The 27,657-nt window shown below is 37.9% G+C and overlaps 1 protein-coding gene across 1 annotated transcript in view; it reads left to right on the forward strand.

Annotated features, from left to right (window-relative positions):
• Window positions 1–4,474: 4,474 nt before the first annotated feature.
• The window catches only part of LOC118854943 (leucine zipper protein 2-like), a 34,974-nt gene continuing 11,791 nt past the window's right edge, over window positions 4,475–27,657 (forward strand). Inside the window, exons 1-4 of the mRNA XM_036765118.1 lie at window positions 4,475–4,577; window positions 9,597–9,772; window positions 13,455–13,525; window positions 19,645–19,726. Of these exons, the coding sequence (XP_036621013.1) occupies window positions 4,475–4,577; window positions 9,597–9,772; window positions 13,455–13,525; window positions 19,645–19,726 (432 nt within the window). The remainder of the gene's footprint in view (window positions 4,578–9,596; window positions 9,773–13,454; window positions 13,526–19,644; window positions 19,727–27,657) is intronic.

The raw sequence follows: 27,657 nt of genomic DNA on the forward strand, positions 1-27,657 counted from the left end.
ATGGTGCCTGCTCTGAAGGAACTTACAATCTAATGCAAATCTAGCATTGGTAGTCCTATGCTTTTCCCTGATTTCAGGAATTCCTAGATGAGGAAACTCCATTGTACCATTGTAGGTTACACCACTCCCCTGTTGCTCCAGAGGTAACAACTCTTAGAAATATTCATTCTTCTTCTGTGAAATATTTTCTCAGTTCTCTGCTTGTCTGCCTGAAGGCACTTTACCTAGACAAGATTACTGTGTCTGGTTTTGCCCTTTGTGATGAAATTGAATCATCCCATTGCCATCCTATATTAACATAGTGTGAGCATCTTATCTATATGTACAGAGTAGCATTTTACCCCAGTGGGGGCAATACTCGTCTTCCAGAGAAATCCCATCCCCCTCCCATTTTCTGGCACTGTTACACAGAATGGAAACAGCACCGTTCCCATTCTGAATCCCTTTGTTAAGGACCTCTCCCAAAGTGGACATCATTAAGCTATATGACTCAATGTATAGAGTGGTAGGATATGGGCTCCAGAACACTCGAGTTCAAAACCTGCCTCTGACACAATACAGAATAAGTTATGTAACCTATCCCGGACTCAGTTTTCTTATATGTAAAAGCTGATAATATCATCTAACTCAAAGGGTGGTTGAGAAAATCAGTTGGGATATTTGATGGAAAAAGCTTAAAAACGTAGAAATCTTAGCTATCTTCATCCTTATCACCACTGTCACTGTCATTGATGTTGTCATCATCATCATCATCATCATCATCCTTGTTATTGTTATTATTATGATTAGTTCCATGAATCTGCGACAAATACTAGATGATAGTGTATGTGTGTGTGTGTGTTTCTTTTTCTGTATTTAACTTTCAATTATTCACCAAATATCTAACTAAGGAGGTCCCATGCCCAATCATAGTATGACCCTGACCTTGGTGTCTAAAGTGCTATGCCAGAAGACTACAGATTCTGGCAAGTCTTAGATTTGGACAAAACAGAACAAAGTTGTTAGAATCTTTCATTTTTTAAGGTTTTAGTTTCTTCAGCTATAAAACAAAAATAAAAATATTTACCTTCCCTAATTCGAAGGTCTATTGTGAAAAAAATAACATTATAAAATGGATGCGGTATGTGCATGTGATTTTTTATTATCATTATAGTTATTGATATTACAATTGTTACTATTGTAAACATTCTAGAAGGACAAAGTATTAAATGTCTATTTCATGCTAGACATTGTAATAAGCATTGTACAAATATTAACTCATTGGAGTTACAGCCCTGAGTATCAAGTGGTATTATTATCCCCATTTTATAGTTGAGGGAATTCAGGTCAATTCAGTAAACAATATTAAGCACCTACCATGTGCCTGGCACTGTGATAAGCACTGGAAACTAAGGCTGACAGAGTTTAAATGACTTCCTCAGGATCACATGGCTAGTAAGTGCCTGAGGTTGGATTTAAACTTGGGTCTTCCTAAATACAGACCCCGTGCTCTACCCACTGTGCCACATGGCTGCTAGATTGTACATCTGCTTGAGGGATGGCTAAATTAAGCACAGAATTTCAAGACTAGAAGGTTGGGAACAACTGATAACTTATTTTGGCCATAGCTCCTCCCGCATTCTCAAGAGGTTATGTCCTCCCAAAATGTAGGGACCAATGAAACCACTGACTTTTTGACATCTCAAAATAAATCTCTGAGCAGGATGCAGAGAAAAACTAAATATATAAAATGGTCACATCTCTCCAGAACTATCCTATTTCTTTCCTTTTTTTCTTTTTTTTCTTGGATAAGACTCATCTGGCAATCAGTAGAATGTTGTGCTATAAGGGTGCTTAGAAATTGTCAAAGCATAGAGCCTTAAGTGACTTGCCAATGGTCATAAAGCTGAAACTAGAAAACCGAAGGTGAGATTAGAACCCAGATCTCCGGACTGCTAGTCCAAAATCTTTCCCCTGAAAAACACTTGTAAATACATTTGTCTTTTTTTAAAGTCTTACTTTACTCTAGTATTTTTTCTCTTATTTTAGAGATAGTGAAGTGTAGTGGAAATACTATAGAACAGGAGTTAAAAGAGACTAGACCAGGGGTGGGTAATCCATGGCCTCAAGGCCACATGTGGCCTTCTAGGTCCTTGCATGCAGCCTTTTTACTGAGTCCCAGTTTTACAGAACAAATTCTTTTTATTAAAGGGATTCATTCTGTGAAGTCTGGATTCAAAGGGCCATATTTGAGGACCTAGAGAGACACATGTGGCCTCAAGGCCACAGTTTCCTCACCCTTGGACAAGACTTTGAAGGCCACCTCTACTCCTGACTGCAAATGACAATAGGATTACCTTTTACTTAGATATTTATTGTAGATATGCTTACGTGTGATTGTACATGTAAGTAACCCAGCTCATGGAGGAAGAGGACAGGGAATCAAATGGTAAAATGGTAGGAATGTAGAGAACACAAAGAAGAAGAGAATTTTTGGAGAAGAGGCTTTATTTGGGCTTAATATGAGATAGTAATTCTGTATAGGAAAACAGAGGGAGAAAGCAGAAAAATTGTACCTTCATATTCAGAGGCTATTTGAAAAGAAAAACAAAGAGGGGCGTATATATTCTTCACATCTTTGTAAACTCCAGGGTCTCCCAGTTACCTCCAAGATCAAAATAGAAAATCCTTTGTTTGACTTTCAAAATCCTTCATAACCTATCATCACCCCGCCTTTCTCATGTTCACATACCTTACTGCCTCCCTCCTCTCCCACACACTTTGAGATCCAAACACACTGATGTCCTTGCTCTTTGATTCTCAAGACACTCCCTCCCCTCTCAACATTGGCCATTTTCACTTGCTTTACCCCATGCTTGGAACTTTATCTTTTCTCATCTCTGCCTCCTGGCTTCCCTAGACTCCTTCAAGCCTCAGATAAAAGCCCACGTTCTACCAACAACCTTTCCTGATGCTCTTTAACATTAGTGCTTCCCCTCTCTTGCTCATCTCCAATTCATCTTGCATAGATTTAATTGATGCAGAGAAATTTACATGCTTTCTCTCTTTTAGACTGAGCTCCTTGAGATCAGGGATTGTATTTTACCTTTCTTTGCATCTTTGGCGCTTGGCATGTTACCCAGGTGCAGTAGGCACTTAATATTTTTATTGGCTAAATAATACCATCTAAGCTTTATAAGCCATATTAAGGATTAAAAGTGATTTATATGTGTTTTTGCATTTGATTGGCCCAATGCTCCTGTGAAATAGATATCATAAGTGGAAAGATCCCTACATTTATAGATGAAAACTGAAATTCGCTAAAGATAGATAACTTTACCACAGCTACACAGATAGTAAATGTAAGTTTGCTCTAAAACCCTAGTCCTCTCTGATTTCAATACTTTTCTACTTTCCTTGGCTGGTTCAGAGATAATGGGAAAACTTTATTTCTATTGGTACTCATGGAAATGAAAGTTCATTGTATTTCTTGGTGTGGACATATCTGGGCAGTTGTATTTTACATGATGAGAGTTAGCAAGTGGCCAACCATGCCACTCACCCATGGAAAATGATAGGTGGGCTTTGTGACCACATTTGCTGAAATGAATTTAATATTATAGATGTCCTGAGTTTCATTTAGGATGGATAAGAATTGCAAATACTTTTAGGCTGATAACTCCCTGTGGTTACAGTTGAAATATTGCTTCCCATCCATTAGATAAAAAAGATACCATTGCTAAATTTCTTTGCTTATGAATAAATGAGAGTGATTTGACACTTGGAAATAACCTGGACAGGCTGGGGGAGATCAATTTATTCTTTTGCTTCCTTGACTATTTTCTTTAAGGTGGATATTTTTCCTCTCAAAAACCAGGGCAATATTTATCCAACTTTGCACTGAACCTGTATATTGAATGTGATTCTGCATTGAAAATTCTAGTCATTGTCCTATTCAAGACTGCAGGTATCACAACAAACATATATCCATTTACCTTGACCTGATACACCTAAGTGTCAAGGTCTATGGAGCTCTTACTGTCAAGGAGATATTTACTGTTGTGGTAGGGAGAAAAAAGAACAATAAAAGTTTCGGGCCTTACCACAGATACAGTTTTTGCTCAACTTGGTATAGCTTAGTCACTACCAAAGGGTTTGGTTGTAATCTGGCCTTAGCCATGAGGCTACTCAGAAGCATGGCCTGACGTATAAGATATTTTGTAGGGAATGCACATATTATGAGTGAGTACACTCTCAGGGAGAGGGTAGTAAAACCTCAGTCATTGTAGCCATGCATCAATGAGATCCTCCCTTTTTTTTGGCCTTCAATAATGTTTCATCTGAATTACTAAGGTTAGTCTATACACCAATAGGGAAACTCTGCTTTTACCTATTTATATAGTTGGTTGGTTGGTTGGTTGGTTGTTGTCCTTCCTTCTGGAAGAGGACCAAAGTGACATCACTATGCTTGAGTCAAGATTCAACGTGTCCGACTATGGGTGATCAGGCCAGTACACGCTCGGAGTGCTCCACTACAGGTTTGGCACAAATAGTTTGTGTGAACATTCGAGGTGGATATTCCAAGTGGGAGAGAAGAGGTATTAGACTGATTACTAAACTGAAGGTGTACAGAGCTATGGTGTTGACTTCATTGTTGTATGCTGGTGAAACCTGGATAGTCTTCGAGTGCCATACCAGGAAATTGTCTTAGGAAGATTCTGAAGATCACCTGGCAGGATCAGGTACCAGACACTGAGATCCTTACTCTAGCTAAACTGCCAAACATTCAAACTCTGCTTCAGTGAGCACAACTCTGATGGGCTGGCCATGTTGTTTGAATGTAAAATATATACTTGCCAAAAAGACTATTTTATGGGGAATGCACACAGGGCAAGGATTCACCTATTTATATAAACACCCCAGGAAAGGGTGGTGCTTTCCTTAAGGATATTAACTTGGCTATTATCATTTAGGCTTCCAGATCATGCCCATATTTAGGCCACCATGCCTCCAGGTTGCACTAATACCAAGACTGAAATTTCTTGGAAGGAATTGCTTCATAGCTCATAAATTGAAGTGGAAATACATTGAAATTATATCATTACTGCAGTAGAATTACAAATATGAAAGTCCCTGTTGAATTGTCAGTGGTAAAGAAACTCTATTGTTCAAGGTTTCACAATTTTCTTTTTCTGTACAAAACAGTCCTAGAGAAGGAACTCATAATCCTTTATCTACTTAGATCAAGGGAATACAGGGGATTGTGTTTTTTCTTTGTCTAACAGTAGTGGGGCTTAAGCTATAGCTCCTTCTTTAGGAACTCAGGCCTGCCAGGTGTCTCACAGAAGCCTGGATCTACTTAGCTCCTTCTCTTCAAATCTCCTGGCTCATAAATACAACTTCAGGGTTAGAAAAAATTCAAAAACTTAGAGGTAGAGTCTAGATATTAGGGAGAATGAAGACACAGACTCTTCCAACTAATGTTATCATAAAGAACCTGGTGATGATTTTCATTCAAGAAGTGGAATTAAAGGTACCATTCAAGAAATGTGTAATTATACAAGGAAGTAAACTGGCTAACTCACAAAAAATATGTAACGGATAGCCTAAGTTCTCTATTGGTGTTTACAGAGTATTAAAAGGAATACTGGAGGGAACAGGGTAGCTCCTCTTTTAGGGCTTTATGGAAGTATGGAGCATTTTTATGGAGTTTGGATGCATGGAGTAGGGAGTTTGATGATTGTCAAGCAGAAAGGAAGAATATGGCTGGCCTGTGATCTGCCCAACTAGAAGAAATAATAATTATAATGATGATGATGATGATGATGATACAACTAACATTTTCATAGCACTTCCTATGTATTAGGCACTGCATGAAGCACTTTACAATTATTCCATTTGACCCTCACTACAACCTGGGGGTCAGCTGCTATTTTTAATCCCCATTTTACAGATGAGAAAACTAAGGGAAATATGGATACATTGACATGGCTAAGATGCCATATCTATTGAAGGGTGCTTTCCTAACCACCCCTGATCCCAGGAGATCTAGACAGCTATGTACTTCTGGGATTGGATGCGTCTTTAATTCTGCTTTGCAACTACTGTTCTTGTTTGGTGGGAAAAGCAAACATTTTTGAGGTTTGTAAAGCACATACTCTGGAGTCTTGATTTTTATGGGGTTTAAATCCAGAGTCATCTCATATGCTCTTGTGACACATTTTGATAAAGCAAGCAACCGTGGGAATGTAATGAAAACAGTAAACAATTTCCCCGGGATAAGCAACATTGATTTTCAGCAGCCTGAGTTAAAAGCCCTACTGTTCCTAGTCAGAACCAACATACATTGCATTTAATGGCAGGAAGGCTCAGTGGGCTAAGCAATACACACCCCACCCATCTACAGGTAATAATTATATGCCTGTTTATCCTGGTTTCAAGAAACCTCCTCTCGTTGGGGAAATAAGATATGTTAACACACAGGAATGAAGAGACATACAAAATCCTCTATAACTGAATTCTAAATTGTGTTCCAGATTTTGCAGGCTACAAAAGGAAGGTTTGTGTTGCTTTATTTGGTTCTGTTTTTGGTCCCATCTGTGATTTCACTCATTTTCAAAGTGAAATCACTCCATTAGATTGTAAACTCATTGAGGGCAGGGTCTGTCTTTTGCCTCTTTTTTTTATATCCCCAGTGCTTAGCACTGTGCCTGGAACATAGTAAATACTTAATAAATGTTGATTGAAGATTAATATCGGTTAATTGATTTAGGAAACTCCCAGTGAGTAAACCCCTTGCACCAACAGAGGATTACACTTATTACAGTATTTATAGTCTAAGCAAATTTTTGGAGCAGTGAGAATGTAAGTCTTTGAAAACAGAAATGACTTCATTTTTACCTCTGTAGCTGCAATGCTTTCACAGAATAGCTATGACCTATTAGATACTTAATAAGAACTCCTTGATTCATTGTTGGTTTTTTGTTGAACTTTGTTCTTAAAGAGGACCAAAATGACATCACTACATTGGAGTCAAGGTACAACGTGTCCAGCTGTGGCTGATCATTAAGAACTCAGAAGTCTCTACCACAGGTCAGGCACAAATATTCCACAATGAACATTTGGAATAGAGATTCATTGTAAAGTTAAATGATTTACCCAAGGTGGTAAAACTAAGATAAAAGAGAGGATTTGAACCTAAGTTTTCCTAACTCTTCCACCAACTCTCTTATCTACATTAAAGGAGTGTGTATGTGTGTGTGTGTGTGTGTGTGTGTGTGTGTGTGTGTGTGTGAAATATATACTTATGATATGGGGACTCGAGGAGATGAGGCAAGAAGGCATACATAAAGGTGGAATAGTTAAAAGCAAAAGGGATGAAAACTCATAGTTCTGAAATTTTCCCTTGCTTCCACGGTTCTGCCAGTAAGAATAAGAGGAAATCAGGGGACATTAATAACAGTCTGATTGCCAGCTAATGCACTGTTCGGCAGGGTAAATTACAAGGTCAGACAGAAGTGCTATTTTCCTTTGTAGGAAACTATCCTCATTCACCACAAAGAAAGAGAGAGAAAGAGGGCGGAAGGCTTTAGTATCCTTCTGCATAAAAAATGGGCTAAGGAAAGAATCATCAAAGAAACTCATTCTGGACAGAAGCCACTTGCTAATAGTACTAAAGATTTTGCATGTGGGAAATACAGCTTCTTTACTTTTCTTCGGTCTGGCTCAAAGGCTCCTCAAACTTTGTAATTATTCATGCTATTTAGATTTATTCAAGTATGTTTTTTTTTCCTCCCAGGGAAAGGATTGAATAGGCAAATCTGTCTGGGAGACCCTCAGATAGACAAACAGAAGCAATGGGTTTGAATGGACAAAGGATCCAAAGGATCAGGGTCTGTCAGAAGGTGCCACAGGTGGAAAAGAGGAAGAAAATGAAGCAAAAATGTTTACTTATCACTGCACATACAATAGGAATTTACTTAGAAAAATAGGGATTTGTCTTGTGATTTGATTGGTATGGAGAATTTCAAGGTGAGGAAACATCATCTTACCAAAGGAGGACTGCATCTTCTAAGAAACATAATCTTACTTGCCTAGAGCACAGGTGTCAAATATGTTGGCTTAAGGAGTTGGGGTACAATACTCCAGAGTGATGCTGGAACCAGACTAAAAGTCTGATTAGGAAATATTTAACAGAATAAATACAAATACAATTGTTCAGTTGTTTTTGAGTCATGTCTGACTCTTTGTGACCCCATTTGGATTTTTTTTGGCAAAGATACTACAGTGGTTTGTCATTGCCTTCTCCAGTTCATTTTGCAGGTGAGGAGACTGATGTGAACAGGGTTAATTGACTTGCTCAGGGTCACACAGATGACAAGCACCTAAGGTTGTATTTGAACCCAGAAAGATGAGACTTCCTGACTGCAGGCCCAGAAAGCTATACATTGCATCTCCGAGGTGCCCCAAATACAATAGAACCTAGATAATAATGTGTGGTTTTCTAAGTCAATATGAAGCCTACAGAGATCATTAAGTATAGTTTAATCCCCCTCCCTCAACTTCTATTTGAGTTTGACATCACTGGACTAAGAGCCCTGTGAGGGATTAAGATCTTCCAGGGCCAAGGTCAGTGTCCTATCCATTTTGCTATGTTGCCTCTCTGGAAAAATGAAAGAATGAATGAACAAAGTCTTTAATAAATATGGATGAATAATTAAATAAATAAATCTTAGCTATGAACTGGATATTTATTTTCTTTTCCCAGGGTGGAGGAAGAGGGAGAGTAGGCTGTAGAAAGAGTATTAACTGTGAATCAAGCACTTGTTATTTCAGAATTGGGGGAAATACCTCTAGCAAGACAGATTGAAAGCAACTGTCACTTAAAGTCTTACCAGAAGTGGGGAACCCATGGCCTCAAGACCATATGTGGCCCTCTAGGTCCTTGGATACAGCTTTTTGACTGATTCCAAGTTTTATAGAACAAATCTGTGCCCTTTAGGTCCTCAAGTGCGGCCCTTTGACTGAATCCAAACTTCACAGAACAAATCCCCTTGATAAAAGGATTTGTTCTGTCAAACTTGGAGTCAGTCAAAAAGCTGTACCCAAGGATCTGAAGTGTCACCTGTGGCCTGGAGGCAAGTTCCCCACCCCTGTGAGTGCTCCCTAAGGTTCAGAGACATTAATTGACTTGAGTGAGATCACAAAGCTTTTCATTATTGAAGTAGGGGACTTTCTATGGCCAATTCCAGAGTTCTGCCCACCACACCTTGCTGCCTCTGTGAGTAAAGAATACTGGTTTTGGCTTCAGAGGAATAGTGTTTGAAACCTTGTGTGACATTGAATATATTCAGTTCACCCCTTTTAGCCTTAGTTTCCACATCTGCAAAATATAGGGGTCAGAGTAGGTGACCTCTAAGTTTTCTGTTAACATCAGAAAAGGCGCAGGTGGCTTTTTTGTTATTGTTTTTGTTTCTTGTTTTAATGAGGATCCTAGGATGTATTTCAGATTAGTACAGATTTTACTGACATAATAATTACCCAATGCAGGTGAAGTTAGATGCTTCATTGGGGAGTGATGAAAAATTTGTCGGAACCAAGCCTCTGATTCCTATCAGCCTCAATGCACTGGGGCGGCATTGTGAGAAGACTTCATGCCTGCTCTTTCTGTGTTAGACAGGGCTATGAAGAGCTGGAGAGACAACTGAAAGAAGTCTTCAAGGAAAGAAGCAATATCCTCCGACAGCTGTCAAAGACTTCCAGGGAACTTGATGGAATTAAAGTAAACCTTCAGGTAACATTAATATTCATATCCCCAGTGACTGCAGGCCATTCACCAAATTACCCACTATTCATTCTGATAACAATATAGATAGATACTTTCTGTTTTGTTTTGCTTTGGTTTTGCATCCCCAGTGTCTAGACCAGTGCCTTGCACATAGCATCTTTTTATACATAGTAGGTCCTTTAATAAACATCTGTGAAATCAAGTTTATTTGAATTTTAGGCTGCATTAAAAAGGTGCCTATTCTTGAATATAATAAAATGTTATTTATTACAATGTGAGGTTTGCAAGGAAATGCCATTTGAACAGGCAGCCTGGGAATTTGCAGTTTGCAAATGGATAGAATGAGAAAATTTTGTGATTTGCAAAGCCATCAGTCCCTCAGAGCTCCCAAGACAAATTTGACTCCACTGTTTTTCCTATTACAAAATAATGAAAAGCAATAACGAGAAGCAGAGAAAATGAATACAGGAGTTATCTAAAAGAGAACATTTTAAATTCCCACTGGCCTAGGGTCTGAAAATTTTCTGACAAACCCTGAATCAGGGAAAGGCTGAAGGGAGGAGAATTATTCCTGTGTAACCATAATTTCTATCTTGAGAGTATTTGAACAAGAATCTGATGAGGGGTCTGATCAGAGGAAGACTTTGTCTAATATCTTCAGGAATATGATGTACCATGTCTACTGATCTCAGAGGGAAATGTAGAGGAGCCTACCCTATGACATCTCTCCAACCTTTAAGTCAAGAATGAAGTTTGTACTTTAGAAGGGGCAAGAAAATGGGCTATGATCTTCTATCAGGCCTTTAAGAAAATGTCATAGCGAGAGATGGGCCCAAGACTTGAGGCTATGATTTCCTTCCAAAAGAATTTCATTGCCTACCTAGGTGTTATAGAGTGTTTTTGTTTGTTTGTTTTGGTTTTGATACAAAACTAAAAGCTGAGGGAAATTGAGATGTCCTTTAGTTCAATATCCTCTTTTTACAAATTAGGAAACATATCTTTGGTGAATTAAATAATTTACCCAAGATCACATAGTGAGTTCATAGTAGAGCTTGGCTAGACATAAGGACTATAGGCATTCAGTCCAAAATTTGTTGGTTTATGCATTTTCTTCTACTAGACAATTCTGTTTTATGACAAGGGGAATGTAATTCAATTCAGTGAATATGTATTAATTACTTCTTAATAGGCATGCAGGTACTCTGGATTAAAAAAATGGAAAAACCTGTGGATGTACATTCTAATGGGTTGCATAAACTAGAACCTGCTATTAATACTATAGCAAAAATTAAAGCATCTGACTAGCTACACAGAGACCAAGGCCTTGAGGAAATGTAATTCACCATGGAGAATTTTGATTGGTTGGCGAAGAGAGGCATTAGAAGAATTGGAGAGTGAGGAGAAGTAACTAGAACAAAAGACTAGCTTGGGGATGAGAGGAGTTCCACAAGATAGTGAGAAAAGTAACTGGTAGAAAATGAAGGCCCAGTGAAGTGTGTACATGGGAACTCTGAATGAAGATTATCTTTCATGATATTGAATAATATAATTCACTACATCCCCTAATGGGGCAGCTAGGTGATACAGTTGATAGAGTTAGGGGCCTGGAGTCAAGAAGACTCATCTTCCTGAGTTCAAATCTGGCCTCAGACACTTACTTCCTGTATGACCTTGGGCAAGTATTTTAACCCTGTTTGCTTCAATTTGCTTATCTATAAAATGAGCTGGAGAAGGATGTGGCAAACCGCTCTAGTATTTTTTCCAAGAAAATCCCAAATAGAGATGAGAAGAGTTGGACATGACTGAAACCACTGGATAATAACGACACGTCCCCTTGTCATAGAAAACTATTGATCTGGCACAAGACTTATCCTAGATAGAGACTGTCATTGTGAACACTAATTATTGCATTGTGTTATAATATAAAGATGAAAGGAATTAACTTATCTTTCCTCTAAGGTCACTTCTTAATTTAAAATATTAGAGTCCATGATCTGGGATGAACTTAGGATCCCATGACATGCATACACGTTGTAGATTAAAAAAAATCTTTATACGTTTTTATAGTTTTTTTTTTTCTTTTTCTTAAATCTCCTTCCATCCTGAAAGGATTTTAGCTCTCTTCTCCTCTTAGGCAATGCATCTGCCATCAGTAACATTCTTGTCCAGGGGCAGGGAACCTGGGGCCACATGTGTCCTGGAAGCCACAGATTCCCTACCCTTGGTCTTGTCTTCCCAACTTTGAATCTATTGCTTTTCCTCCATAGAGGGATGGAAGTTCATAGGATTAATGATGAAAAGGAGAAAGAGACATTAGAGATACTTAAATTAAAATGCGCCCCCCCACACAATTTATAGAAGAAAGTAAATCCCATAGATATCAAGTGAATGAATGGATTGTTCAAGGTCACACAGTAAATGACAGAGCTGGGATTTGAACCAAGCTCCTCACCCTCCAATTCAGTATCCTATTTAGTGCACTGTTATACCCTTAAGCTTGTTAGAATGATTTCATAATTAAGAATTAATGGGCTCGCAATGAAGATCTCTGGAGGTCTCCTGCAAATTTATGTTCAGTATATGGATTGTGCTCTATCTATGGTGACATCTCATGGGTGTTTTTACGTCTTTCTTGGTGTTTGCTTGTGTTCTAGATGGATGAGTTGGCTGCCTCAAATCCTGTTTGAAACAGATGGAATATACATTATACATTCAAAAGAAGTTCAACAAAGTAGTTGAGTTTGGTGGATAAGGGATTTTCCTAGAACCCGAGATAAGTGGGGACACCCTGCACTTGTCATTGCAATATTAAAATATTTTCCCCTGCATTACACAGTCATCTTTACAGAGCATGGGAGCTTAGGGTTTTATATTCCTTGATTCGTTAAGATGAATAATGATTTTAGGGGGCCAATCTTCTCTTGTTCTTTGGCTGCTTCAATTTCAGGACAATGGTTTGGTGGGACACTGTGTTTGTTCCTTCCCTTCCTTTCTCTCTCCCCTCTTGCAAGGCAAATAGGGTATATATGCTGAGGGCTGTGAACAAATTGACAGCCTAGAAACAGAAGAAAGGGATGGGCCTTTCTGTCCTTTTCTATGGAGAGACCTCAAGTTTGGGCAGCACTCTCTGTTTCCATTGTACCTACAAAGATTAGCTCTTTCTTTCTGAACAATTTGGGTGCTCCAGTTTGGAACTCTTTCTCCTTACTTCACTTTTCCTGTTGTTCAGTCATTTTTCAGTCATATCCAACTCTTCATGACCCCATTGGAGGTTTTCTTTGCTAAGATACAGTTGTGGTTTTCCATTTCTCCAGCTCATTTTACAGATGAGGAAACTAAGGCAAATAGTGGTAAGTCACTTGGGCAGGGTCATACAGTTAGTAAGCTTGTGAGTCCACATTTGAACTTATGAAAATGAGTCTTCCTGACTCCAGGTCCAGCACTCTATACACTGTACCACCTAGATACTTGTTTCTTTAATATACACTTAAAGCCATCCAAAGGCAGTATGACTTCATTAGAATCCTTCATTGGAATCCCATGCTACTTACTGAGTGTTCCTGCATGTAAGTGGCAAAATTTGGTGTTCTATGGAAAGAGGAATCAAAGGAGTCTCTGATCACAATCTCATAGCCAAGTAACACTGATAAGATCTTCCCCCACCCTTTTCTTTGCCTTTCCTCACCAGTCTTTGAAAAATGATGAAGCATCAGCCAAGAGTGATGTTCAGAAACTTCTGGAATTGGGCAAAAAACAAAGGTAAGACTACTCTGCTTTTTTTTTTGTTTTGTTTACTTTTCCTCTTTTGGTCATTCCCTCTTGAATAGCCCAATTCTGAAACTGTGACAATCCATTATGGTAAGGCTCGAGTTGGCAAGGTGGAAAGAGGTAATTATGTAGAGACACTATCAACAGTGACAATTCGGGGTGGAAGAAGCTGTTTTGTTTCAGCTACACGTGAAGTGCTAGCTGATAGACGCCATCTTTCATGTAGCAGCTGGAACTTGGCAAGATTAACTAAAGATAAGCATTTAGATTGTACAGCGTCTATTAATGTTATTGAATGTGGTTCAACCCCATCAATTAATACATTTTAAAAGCAATTCCATAGCATTTTAGTTAAAGAGACCCTGATAAATGGCTACAGTAAGAAGTGAACGTGACAATGGGTTTCTCAAAGCACAATGCACTTAATCATAATCCAAATTATCCATTGTGAGGGGAACCTGTTGTTACAGGCAGCATCCCTAGAGTGAACGTTCAGTGGTAGAGTTTTGGTGTTCTTTGTTTCTTTTCCCCCACTATTATGTTGTTTAATACCTTTAACTTGTGACCACAAGTTAGATATGAAATCTTTTCAACAGAGCTTGGAGAATAGAAGGTCATATCCTAAATGATCAAACTAGAGACTGTTAGAATGCTTGATAGCAAATCTGTGATTGAGAAGGGATAATGTGTTAATTAATCTCATTGTCTTAACTATGCAACATCAACCATGTCTAAGACAGACTGAGGCTTTGCACCAAGGTGCCAAATGGAGAAAGCACCTACAACACTTATGGCTTTTCAGTCAAAAAAAAAATCAGCTTAATATCTTGATCACAAGAGGAATTCATTAAAATGGAAAGCTTTAGATGGAAGCTTCCATTCCTATTCAACACATTCCAATTGAGCTCTGCCCCATTTCTGGCTTTGTGATGGACTCTGTCCTTCCATACCAGTAGCCATCCCAGAATTGGCCTCATAGTCTCCTCCCACACAGACTTGTGTTGTTGTCCTGATATCACTAATATCTCAGTCACTGAAGGTGCAATTATATAAGTCCCTGATCTGTGCTATATCATACTGGGTGCCAGGGATAAAGAGATTTTTTAAATGAAACACTTTCTTAAAGTGCTTATATTCTAGCTAAAGGTACATTGTAGACATGCAATATATGCAATATATATTATTATATATGTGCGATCTATATACAATGTGCTATTACGTACATATATGCAATATATATTATATATGCAATCTATATGTAATGAATTATTATATGCATATATACAATCTATATTATATTATACATATATATACTATATATAATTATATACATGTATAACGATTATGTATAATTATATATGTGCATATTATATACATGCATATATATAGATTATATATACATAGACACACACGTACGTTTATTCAAAATAAACATGAGATAATTAGGGAAGGATGACCCTAGGCTGGGAGATTTGGAGAGGTTAATGGGCAAGGGATTTCTCTTCAAGTAAGGCCTTGTTGTCTATAAATTTCTGAGGTCTCCTAACAAGTCCTAATTACTTACTACTTACCAAAGGTATTAAAACTGCTAGTTGTAGCTCTGACCATTTAATCAGAATTATCCATAATAAACTTGCCATTTGCCAACTGTTAATTAATGGTATGCTTTAACTGGAGTTTAAATGTTCACAACCAAAATGAAAATTTATATATGCATATTGAGGCCAAGGAGGAACTTGGGCTACCTCCAAGGAGCTAGGATCAGCCAACTCAAAATTTAAAGTTGCTTTTGGTCACTACCATCATCAGTTAACACCCCCTACTACTTTTGTTTACACATAGTGCTCTTTAGTTTACAGTAGTCTTTCACCATTTTTTACCATAGTCACAGTGGATAAAAAACTGGCTTTTAAGTCAGAAAGAACTGTATGTGTTTAAGTCCTCATCTGAAATTTCCTCCCTAGGATGCCACTCAGCCTTTTAGTACCCCAGGCAGTATTATCTGACTCTCTGTTACAGAGCACGTGTTTGTGTCTGCATAGAGGTGCTTTCCTGATCAGGGCTAATCTAAACTGATGAAAAACAAACTAAGCAAAATTCTGGTTGATGAACATGATGAAATGTGTTTTAAGTATTTTAGCATAAATTTGACTCAGTCCCATCCCCTCTACACATACTATCACCCCTCCCATCTATCCATCCATCCATCCATCCATCCATCCATCCATCCATCCATCCATCCATAATGCGATATTCCGGACACTGCCTCTCCCTCTCCCTCTTTAAATATACCTTCCCATCCAGTGAGTCCCTGGTGTTCCAGATCAGGACTTCTTAAACTTTTTCCAATCAAGACTCCTTAATCACTTCTTAAATTGTGGGTCATGTCCCCATATGGGTTCTAGATCAAGCCAGGACTGGAATGTTGACTTCAGCAGAAGACAGCTAATCCAGCACGAAAGAGCTGAGCAGCAGTGTTCTGGTAAATTTTAACAGTCACCTCTCAAAAAAAGCCTAAATGACCTAATTTTCAGTTTGATCAGCATTATTAGTATTTTCTCCATCACTTTCTTAAATCAAGGCAAACAACAAAACAATGAGGTAAGCCCTGATTTGTAGCTTTTGTTGATTTCCTGGATGTAAATGTTCACACTGAAAATTTAACAACTGGCTCTCAGGAGCATATATGATTGGCTCCATCACACCCCCTAATCCTAAGCACCTATAGGGAATAGGGAGAAAAGATATTGCAGGAGTGGGTTTGATTTATCCTTAATAGAAGTTAAGGGATTGAGAAGATCAGCCTCGAACTTTACAGTTCAACCAAGGCAGGCCCTGTTGCTTCTAATTATAAAGCAAGGAAAAAGTATAATCTACCTTTGTTATATCTCTTTTATGGATTCTGTAGACCTCCTGTTCCTTGGGCTTATTTCCAGGAGCTGTAATGAGCAACAGCACAGGGGTTTGGTTGGGAAACTATTAAGAGGGCTTTTTGTCTACTATTTGAAAAGTAACCAAAACAAAATAAAAAAGCAATAAATGTAACATGTATTAACACGAATGAGCCTGGTGGGAATTTGGTAAATTGTTTATGCTTGTTTTCTTTCTCCCAAGTCACTAAGTAACATCTTATCTTGTTGACAACTCAGTTGTGAGAAAATATCACTTAAAATACCATTTCCCAAGGGATGCAAGAAATTAAAAAAAATAAAATAAAATAAAACACATATTTCAAAAATTCCAAGCAATACAGTAATTCTAAGGAATAAGTTTTCTACTGATGTCCTAGAAGTTTTCATTCAGTTCACTAAAACCAGCATTTTCTCCACAGTCAGAAGACCTGGCTCTAAGGCCTACTATATATGCAACCTTGGATAAGTCACTTAACTTCTCTCAGCCTCAGTTTCCTGATCTGTAAAATGAAGAGGTTAGATGAGAAGGCATCTGAGACCTCTTTCAGCTTAGATCTTTGATAATGGAAACCAGTCCTGGAGTTAATAAAGTGATTGTGGATTACCTACTGATTCAGGAAAAGCATTAGTAATTCAAATTTTAGACAATCATAGATGAAATTGAACCTGGTTCATAAATGGTATTTGGGGTACCAAAATTTGACTGTCGTAAATATTTACCAGATACATAGAGGTTCAAAGCCAGAACATTCTGGTTAGGTGTTCCACCAAAAGAATACGAGATTTTTGTTATCATCATCATCACCCCCACCACATGCATTTCTATAATTTGCATAATACTTTTAATCTTTTAAAAGAGACTTTCCTTAGTGACTTTGTGCTATAGAGAACAAGTAGCCTTTTCATTCTGAACATGAGGGAACAGAAAACCAAAGTGTTTAAATGGCTAACCCAAGGTCACACAGCAAGTTAGTGGCCAAGACATTTTAGTCACTCTATAGTTTACTGTGATTTATTGTTTACTTTTCCTAATCATAAGCACAGAAATGATTGCCGCCATCAAGTATAATAGAATCTCATGATTCTTTGACCCTATAAGACTGATAATATGCTTTCTCTATGTTGGTGGGGGAGGGCATAAGCATTTATAGAGTACCTACTATGTGCCAGAATCTATGTTAAGCACTTTTTAACAAATATTATCATTCCATCCCTACAAGGTCAGTAGTATAGGTGTTATTACCCAATTTTATAGGTGAGGAAACTGAAATTTCAAAGCTGTAACTTGTTCCTGATGATATGCCAAGAGTGTGACAAAGGATTTCAATTCAGGTGGCTCCTGGTTTTAACTTTAGTTTTCTTCCTACAACACCACACTTCAACACTAATTCAGTTTTTGTCTTTTTAACCAAGTCAATTCAATTTAACAAACTTTTATTAAATGCTTCTTGAGTGCCAGCCATGATACAAGGATGTGGAAATACAAAGGTTAAAATAAAACAATCCCTGCCTTCAGGCTTACAGTCTACTGGAGTGAGGACAAAAGGTGAACACCATTTTAGGTTCATTTGGTGGGGGGTGGGGCAAGTGGAGTCAAGCATTTGAGGAATATGATAGGGCAGTCACATTCAAAGTGAGAAGGCACCATCTAAAGACCTTGATACCCATATCTGCCAAATTGGAGAATTCTGGGAGTTTGATTCTCTCCTCTCTAGTGTTGGGGACATGAGGGGATACACCTGAGAATACAGCTCTCCTTTCCACAGGACGTTAATCATAACTAGTGAGCAGGAAATATTTATCTGCTGTAAATAGGATGGATGTATTGGTGAGGTGGAAAGAATTAACTGCCTCCAGTCTCCTCAGAATGAGGTGAAAGAAATGTAGGCTGAGGGGAATCACCAGACCCTTAGTCACACATTTAATGCTTCCTTAACAATTACTTAGCCCCGGTGAGTGTCTCTTACATTTGAAAATCACTTGATTTTTTTATATTTGATTTTTTTATATTTTTATATTTTCATTTTTATTTATATTTGTTTTATATATTTTATTTATTATATATTTTATATATATATATAATATATATTTATATTTTCATATTAACTCTTTTTGATTACTAGAATACCAGAATGCTTTGTAGAAAGAGCACTGAGAGAGATTTCTGATTTCTTATCTTCATTTTACTGACTAGTTTTGTTACTTTGGCCAAATCCCTCTTCCTCTCTCAGCCCCATTTTTCTCATCTGTAAAGACAGGTAATTAGAAAAAGATCTCTCCAGTCTCTTTGAGCTAGGAATTTCTAAGCTTAAGCTATTTTGGTGGTTAATAGAAGTGTGTATGGGAGGAGCACAGTCTAAAAAAATTACTTCCACAATAATTTTTAAAATGTCTACAGTGATAATTAGGTCTTGGTCTTATAAATATGGCTTATGTGATTAAAAAGAAAACCAAGAAGAATTTAACATTCTAGAAAAAAAAGCATAATAAGAAATCATTGATTTTTAAAATGCCATGTGACAGATGGATAAGTTCAAGAAGGGTGCATTGACATTTTTGAGAATCTTTGCATTTCCACTAGTTTAAGAAGGATTCATGTTAAGTGCCTAGGTTAAGTATTATTCATGAAGTATGTGTGTGTGTGTTTGTGTGTGTTTTCCTTTTTATCTCAAAATGATGAGGTTATCCTTTAAGCAGAACTTTCCACTGAAAAACACTTCAGAAAAGCTCAGATCTCTGAAGCATTGTGGATAGCATGATGATATTAACCAAGGGGAGTCACTTAAGAGGTACAGAAAGAAGTTGGAAAATCTGGAGTAACTTTCTGTAAGTGGTGGGTTCCCACACTTCCATATTTTTCTTAGTAGAATTAGCTTACTGGTTTGCATTATTATATTAATTTGATTTGCTACCCATTACACAACTTGCAGATGTTTTACACAGTGGGATCCTATGCTAGATATGATGGCAAGGCAATTTCTTTTAAATTCAATTTACTTTTTACATTTGCATCCGGAGACAAAGACCTCTGTTAAGGGGACCCTTAGATAGACGCTGACTGCTTCAGGTTGGCCCTACATAGTTCAAGTTGTCTATTTTCTAAACACAAGTAAACAAACAAGCAACCTCTTTCCTCATGGGCAGAAGGGACTGAAGAAATTGTATTATGTCTTTTTTTTTTTCCTTGTACTAAACTAGGGAAGAAATGAAGTCTCTCCAGGAGGCCTTTCAAAAGCAACTTAATGAGGCAGCTGAGAAAGCAGAAAAGCAGCAGGCTACAGTGAGTGTGTTTCTTGTTTTCTCCCTTGTCTTGAGGGCTGGGAAATAGTAATTCATTACAAAGTTGCTATGGAACCTTTGTGAACTGACTTAACATAGAGTCATTCCAGTATCTCTTACCAGCCACAGCCATGATTAGGTCCCATTGCATTATAAATGCTGCTGCTATTACTAATCACCTACCACCACCACCACTCCTCCCACCACCAGCCCTACTACTTCTACCACTCTCTCTACCACTATCACTACTACCACCCTTACCACCACCACTACCACCACTACTACTACTATTACTGCTGCTGCTGCTAGTGCTGGTACTACTACTATTCTCATGCCACCACTTAACCTGAAACCCAGTGCTTATTTCTCTTATGATAAAGATATGGATGGGTTGGGACTCTGGCATCTTTCACGGTTTACTTCAAGTGTTACCTCCTACATTCTTTCCTGATCCCCCTAGCTCTTAATGTGCATTCCTTCCTCTTCAATTTATTATGTATATGATTATATATTTACATGTTACATCCTTTCTCTAGAAAGTTAGCACCTCGAGGGAAGGGACTGTTTCTTATTTTGTTTTTGCTAGAGTATTTTGCATAGGTACTAAATAATTGCTTAGATTGGGTTGGGTTGGACTCTAAAGGCCCAAGAATTTATTTTGGTTAAGACATTCACTTTTGAACCCTGAACCTTGGGAGTTAATATATTAATTCTAGCGTAGATGATTTTTTTTTTAACAATCTAATGTTTTGTTTTGTTTTGTTTTTTGATCATAGTAATTTCCCACTGTATTCCACACCTCTACTGAACCCCACCTGGTTACAAAGAATACCATTTAGACAAAACAAGCAAATGAAATCACTTAATCTGAAAATATGTGCAATAATTTGTTAGCTCCTTTCCTTCTGTGCTACAATGAAATGTTTGATTACCTGTTTTCTTCTACAAGACCATTGCAGATCATCTGAGTTTGGCTGCTTTGTAGCATTTTAATTTGCAGGTTTTTAAATGTTATAAGCATCGGTGTCACATATAATTCTGCTTTCTTTTTTGTGCATCAACTGACATAAATCTTCGCATGTTTTTCTGATTTCCTCATAACTTTCATATCTTAAGGATAATTAACAATCTATTATATTCATATGCTATAATTTGTTCAAACATTCTCCACTTGATAAGGAATCATTTTGATTCCATTTATTTGTTGTGAGGTTGTTGTTGTTTTAAGAGTATGACTATCCTCTTGGGGAAAAACCTAGGATCTATGTTGGGAGCTCAGGATATAATGTCTCCTTATCATTTAGTTGCATCATTTAAAAACAAAACCAACAAAAAAATTTGTACCTGTGATTCCACTGATTTGAGGAACTCCTATGTGGATATTGCTTTCACCAGTACAGATTAGCAATGCATCTAAAACATAGATTCTTAAAGAGTTTCCTTGTTCTCTAAGAGTCTCATGACTCATTTATGGCCACACAGTATGTGACAGTAGCAAGAATTAAGCCCACATGTTTATGTCTCCTCTACTTGGCTGTGGTATCTCTTAGCTACAATGTCATGTGATAAAATCAACAAGAGGACATGGCAAGATCAGACCAGAAGAACAACTCAATATCTTATGTATCTCCTTTTCTCTTATGGGTGAGGCATCAGCATTAGAACATCTGGACAACCAGTAACATCACCCTTTATTTCTCAACGTTCCAATGAATAGAGGTCACACCATAGTTGTCGATGATTTTTTTTTTGCTTTCTGTGGATGGAAAGACACAGGTTCTCCTGCCTTTCATGCCCAGGATCCAAGTCCTGTGCCATCTCTGAGTGGAAGACTCTGTTGCTTTCCAAACAATTACATTGGATGGCTCTGAGATCTACAGCTGAAGGTGGAATTTTAGTCACTTCTATGTATCCGCATTTAATTGTGATGTCCCGAAAGCCCTAAAAGCTTCATAGGATTTTATAGAGTTTGGCATCAAGTTAAAATACTCCAAAAATGCTACACTTTTTCTAGGCACATAGAGAATTCCATTAAGCTTGAGTCCCCTCCCAAAAGAAAAGGAATCTGAGAATCATGCAAAAGGGAATGGAGAGGAGCATGGTGACTGTGAGTGAGCAGGCAGTAATATATTATAAATGAGGAATTTTGATGGAGAACTGGGCAAATATATGCAAGACCTCATCAAAGTAATGAAAAACTAGGAAAAAAGAAATGGACAAAGGAGTCACATAGAAAGAGGTAGGCCCAGCTAAGTGGTGGATAGACCCCATATGTCATTGGTATTCACACAATGTGAAGTGAATGTCAGGAAGGCTCTCGGGATTATAAAATATATTCTCTGCAGCAAATTTAGGGAAGGGTATATATGGATAAGTGGCACAAATAATAGACCAGCATGAAGTAGCAGCAATCTGAATTATAGGAGAGAATTCCCTCATCGGTGAGATTACAAATCCACTGGTATAGTTGTCATAAAATACTGGGACTGTTAAAACTTTAATTCACTTCAACAAATGTTAAAAAGATCTCCCTAATCTTCCACCTTGTTATAAAAAAAAGGATTCAAGCAGATAAAGCTCAGGATGGTTATTTTCCTCTATCTATCTATCTACCTATCTATCTATCTATCCATCTATCCATCTGTCTATCCATCCATCCATCCATTCATCTCTTTAAATATCTACTCACTTATTTGGGATTCTATAAACATAAGAGAGACATAGTTTACAAAAACGGGGAGAGGAGGAAGGAACAAGCTTTGATATCCCTTCCCATGCCTAGTGATCATACTCTTAGTTCTACACAATTTATGAGGGCAGCATCATGCTTTGATATAACGTGTCTTCATGTATTTTCTTTCTAGACAGTTAATTGTTAGAAAAGAGTAGAACAGGGATAGCTCTCTCCTCTGAGCTGGCAGCTGCTTATGGAGAGGCAGCTTGCTGACCTAGTTGAGCTCATCAAATGAGGGACATTGTGGAAACCCACAGAGGAACATTCTTGAGATTCAGGCTTCCAATAGACTGGTCTCCTGGGACACTAGGAAAGAACACGATTTTTGAGAAGAGAAGGAGGAAGACATTAGCAATGGCTTTCTCAGCATCCTCTCTCTTCAATATCACTCCGTCTCTATGCCAGATACCTAGCATTTTGCAATTATAACTTTATTATTATTATTATTTTATTCTTAGAGAAGCCTTTTAGTATTCAAGTTCCCTCTTCATTTGCAAGGGAGGCAATAGGTGGATAACTGGGCTTGGAGTCAGAAGATCTGCGTTCAAATGTGACATCAGATATTTAGTAAATATATGACCCTGGGTAAGTCACTTAACCTCTACTTGTTTCAGTTCCTCATCAGTTAAAATGGGCACACCCTGCAGGAGGAAATGGCCAACAACTCCAGTTATCTTGGCCAAGAAAAACCCTATGGACAAATATCCATGATGTCACATAGATTTGGAACCATTAAACAACAGTTCACTTGCAAATAATCTCTCTTGACTTTAAGTTGGACAATAGAAAGAATACGGTATTTGGTATTAGATTACTCAAGTTCAAATCCAAGCTGTGATCTTTACTAACTTTATGGCCATGAGCAAATGTCTGAATATCCAGTTGGAATATTGGATAGAGCACTGGACTTGGGGGTCAAAAAGACCTGAGTTCAAATTCTTATTCACTTGTTAGCACCTGTCACTAGCAAGCCATTAACTTCTCTGAGCCTTAATTTCTTCCTTTCTGAGATGAGGTCATCTGAGTTGATTACCTCTAAGGTCCCTTCCAGCTCTAAAGCTATGATCCCCTGTTTTTTCACTTTTGTAAAACAGGCATCAAAATATCTGAAATAACTACCTCAGGGGCTTGTAAATAGCCAATGAAAATATTTTTGTGAATAAATTTGTGGTTACATTGCACTATCATTCACATTTATAAGATGTCTTGAATTCTTTTTAATTGATACTGGAGTAGGAATTGACAATGATAGGGCAAGTATATGGTGGAGACAGAAGAAGAGTAGGCTGCGACAAAGGGCAGGAAGGATCTGAAAAGGATCTGAAATGTCATAGATAAATTCTCTCTACCTCACAATTGTGTTTGTTTGTTTATTTTGTTTTCTTTTGTTTTCCCCAGTTAGACCCTGTAACCCACAACCATAGACTTGAATATAAAGTTCCATGAGAAAGAGCTTTCCAGCCATCATTGGGTTTTCCATTTCCAACCACTGTTCAGAAAAGTTGATTTTAAGTTTTTAGAGCTCTGTTTATATTTCCTCAGGGGAGACAAAAGTGTTGTGCTCTTATGGGGAAAATGAGCTTTTTGTTTGTCTCTGGAGATTTCTAAGCTAAACATGGCCTTCTTGTGGCCCCCTTATGACTAATAACAAATTGTATATTTGGATGCTTCTCTGGTAATTGGACCCCATTCCCAAGAATACGGGCAGGTTGGCAGTGTTTGTGTTTTCATTTAGAATCAACAGTGATTGCAGGCATAATGAATCCTTAGGAGGAAAAAAAAAACAAGTAGCAAATCAAATTTGGACCTGACATCTACCAGGATGTTGTCACAAAAAGGAAAATTATACGGGATTGAAAAAAGAAAATGATATATAACAAAGAGATTTGCAATTAATGGTGGTATCTGTATCTAAGATATGTTAGATTTGCATAAAGGAAGAAAACAAGAAAAAGTAGAACCTATGATTTGATGACCAGGGATTGTACACAGCCCCTTAATCTGCCTCACTGTGAGAATCTGCTCATTGCTTTTGTTTTTTTGCGGTCACATTTATTTCTGCCGAATCTAAATTCCCTTCCTTGTTTAGCTGAAGAAATATGAAAATCATGCAGAACATTGGACATGCTTTACATTTTTGATATCAGCTGTTTCCTAAAACCATGTATCATCTATGAGTTGGTAATGTAAGTGAATATGTTTCTCTGCTTGCCTTCTGTTCTAGACTCTTAGAAAGAACAATGAATGGGGGAGTCATAAGAACTAAGTTGAAAACCTGACTGTCATTATATGTCTTGTGTAATCTCAGGTTAGACAATTAACATTTGGAGCCTTTTTTCCTACATCTCTAAAATTAAGTAACAAAATTAAATGTCCATTTCGACTCTAAATCATTGATCTTATATGTATATATGTGTATATTTGAGGAAGGAGCAGATTTTAATTTAAACCTTTTTCCTGACTTATTCTTTTCCAGTGTTTTCTTTCTTTACTTTTGTTCCTTGCTTTCTTTCTTTTCTTTCTTTCACTTTCTTAATTACTTTTTGTTTTTTTTGGTGAGGGACTAGCCAAATAAGGAATGAGGTGTAATCTAATCTTTAATTTCCAATACATTCTACACAAAAGACCTTCCTAATTGAGCAATTTGTGTACACATAGAGCATTAAAAGCAAACCCAGCATGGTTGTACTATTCCCATAGAGCTGAGCATAATAATGCAATCACATCCCAAATTATTCCATATTAGTTGATTGGCAAATTATCCCTGGAATTTTATATGTAGTAAACAAAGAGCACCTGTACATGAAGTGATGATTCCCCATATTAACCTATTTTTATATCTATGAATTTAAAGCAATTAAGAAAATGAAATCATATTTTAAAAACCCACTCTAGTTTGATCTAGGATAAAGCTAAGTTTGGCCCTAAAAGAACATTAATTATAAAGGGTGAATAGTATTTGATCATCTTATTGGAAAAAATGAGTAAAACAATTTTTAGTTTTATAAGTAAAATCTACCACAGAAGATAGCATGCATATGTTTTTAAGAAGCATAAATTGTATGTTTTATTTGTGTGAATCATTGGAGTCTTAGGACCTTCAGAAGTAATCATATCTCATTGATCATTCCAAATCTGCTGAGAAGCACCAAACATTCAATTGATGTGATGAGATGTGGGTTTAGACTTGGTCCTCCAATTTCAGTTTCCACATTTATAAAGTACAGGAGTTGGATTAGCTGTCCCTTTCAATTCTAAATCAATGATCTTATATTAAGTGTGGGATGTCCTGTTCCATACCTGCAAGATATGGGACCCTGGGCAAGTCATATTAACTTAAGCTCCAGTCCACTCATTTGTAAACTGGGGACAGTAGTATTTGACTTCAAGGAGCTTACATTTTGGGGTATGTATGGATATGGCATTAATATTCACTGTACAATGCTTAGAATGGTGCAAGAGTGATGGAAGGTGGACAAATATTATAAGTTTCAAAGAAATGGGAAATCCAGATATCATGGTGTAGTACATGGATATCTGGTCTTAGAACCATGTGTAATACCAATTAAGTTGGGATGTTTTTACTGTTTTAGAATGATAAATTAAGTGTCCTCGATTGAGCCTTACTAGGTGCAAAGCCCCAGGCCCAAACCCCTATCTACTAGTTGCTAAGCCTATGTGGGGGTGAAGCCCTCAGGGTTCTGAGGGGAGTTGCTAAGACCAGAGCAAATAGTAGGAGCCTAAGTTCTGGTCGCTTAGATGACATTTGATGACAGCTAAACAGTGTATAAAAAGAGAAAACAGAGCTATTTGCAGGGGGCTCTCACTCTTGGAGGAGCATTGATACAGAGACTCTGGGCAGCTGTAGTTAAGAGCCCTCCAGCTGGTAACCCCAGACGTTTTCCTGGTAACTATGAATTTTATTTGGTCTGTTTATAAAGTATGTTTGTAATTTGTGTTTGCTCTGAAGTTCAGGGTGCTGGCTTTTTCCCCTGAACTAAGTGAATGATATTTGTATGTTGGATTGAAGTAAGATTATTAACTCCTTATCATTACTTTTCTTAGTAAAGCAGATCAAAAGATCCTGCGCTGGCAGTTTTCTTGTTGGTTTGTGTTGGTCTTTCACCCCCACAGCAGCTGCTAGGTGAATTGTTGCTACACCATGGAACATGGGTTCTTGTTCCACCTGTAGCATATACTGATTGTGTCACCCTGGATGATTTCCAATCATTCTGAACTATATATTGCCCCTGGACCAAGATGGCTCTGGAGGAGAGAGTGAGGCTGGTGATTTTGCCCTTGCTCACTTAAATTCAATTCAATTGGCCTTCAAATCATGGAGTCACCATCCTGATGCTATGGTCCCCTTTGAGAACAAAAGACAAGCAACAATCTGGAAGTAGTAGGAGCTGCCCTACTGGAGACCCAACTGACCAGTTCCAGTTAAGCAACACAGCTTTTTCCTTCCTTCCTTCCTTCCTTCCTTCCTTCCTTCCTTCCTTCCTTCCTTCCTTCCTTCCTTCCTTCCTTCCTTCCTTCCTTCCTTTCTTCCTTCCTTCCTTCCTTCCTTCCTTCCTTCCTTCCTTCCTTCCTTCCTTCCTCCCTCTTCTTTCCCTCCCTTCCTCCCTTTCTCCTTCCCTCCCTCCCTCTTCCTTCCTTCCTTGCTCCCACCTCTCCCTCTGTCCACATAGGGTATCATACCCTTACTTGTGGGGGCTCTGCTCAAAGGAATATGAATTTTGATCCCTGAAATTTCATAATATATCTTGGGGCTTACTGGCTAGATTTCTGGCTGGGAACCTTTGTTGGCCAATCAACAAGAGCTGGGTTTAAGGCATGGCCAACAATGTGTCCCAACCCATTCCCCACTTGGTCATTGTTAGCTCAGAGTGAATGTAAATAACAATTATTTCTGTTTTGGCCAGAAGACCTGAGCATCTTCCATTCCCAGATTGATCTTTTTTCCACTAGGTAAAAGAGGCCATTCTTTGTCTCAGTTCTTACCTAGCCTGAAAGGGCATTGCCTCAGTTAAATTGAGACTTGGGAAAGACCTTAACTTAAAAAGACCAAGGCCTCCTACCACATCCAGGACCATCTCCAGTCACTCTTGTCTATATCTTGCCACTGGACCCAGATGGCTCGAGAGGAGGGAGTGAGGGTGGTGACTTTGAACAGCCTTCTTTCACTTAAATCCAAT

The sequence above is a fragment of the Trichosurus vulpecula genome, chromosome 6 (assembly GCF_011100635.1).
Source record: "Trichosurus vulpecula isolate mTriVul1 chromosome 6, mTriVul1.pri, whole genome shotgun sequence".
Classification (NCBI taxonomy): domain Eukaryota; kingdom Metazoa; phylum Chordata; class Mammalia; order Diprotodontia; family Phalangeridae; genus Trichosurus; species Trichosurus vulpecula.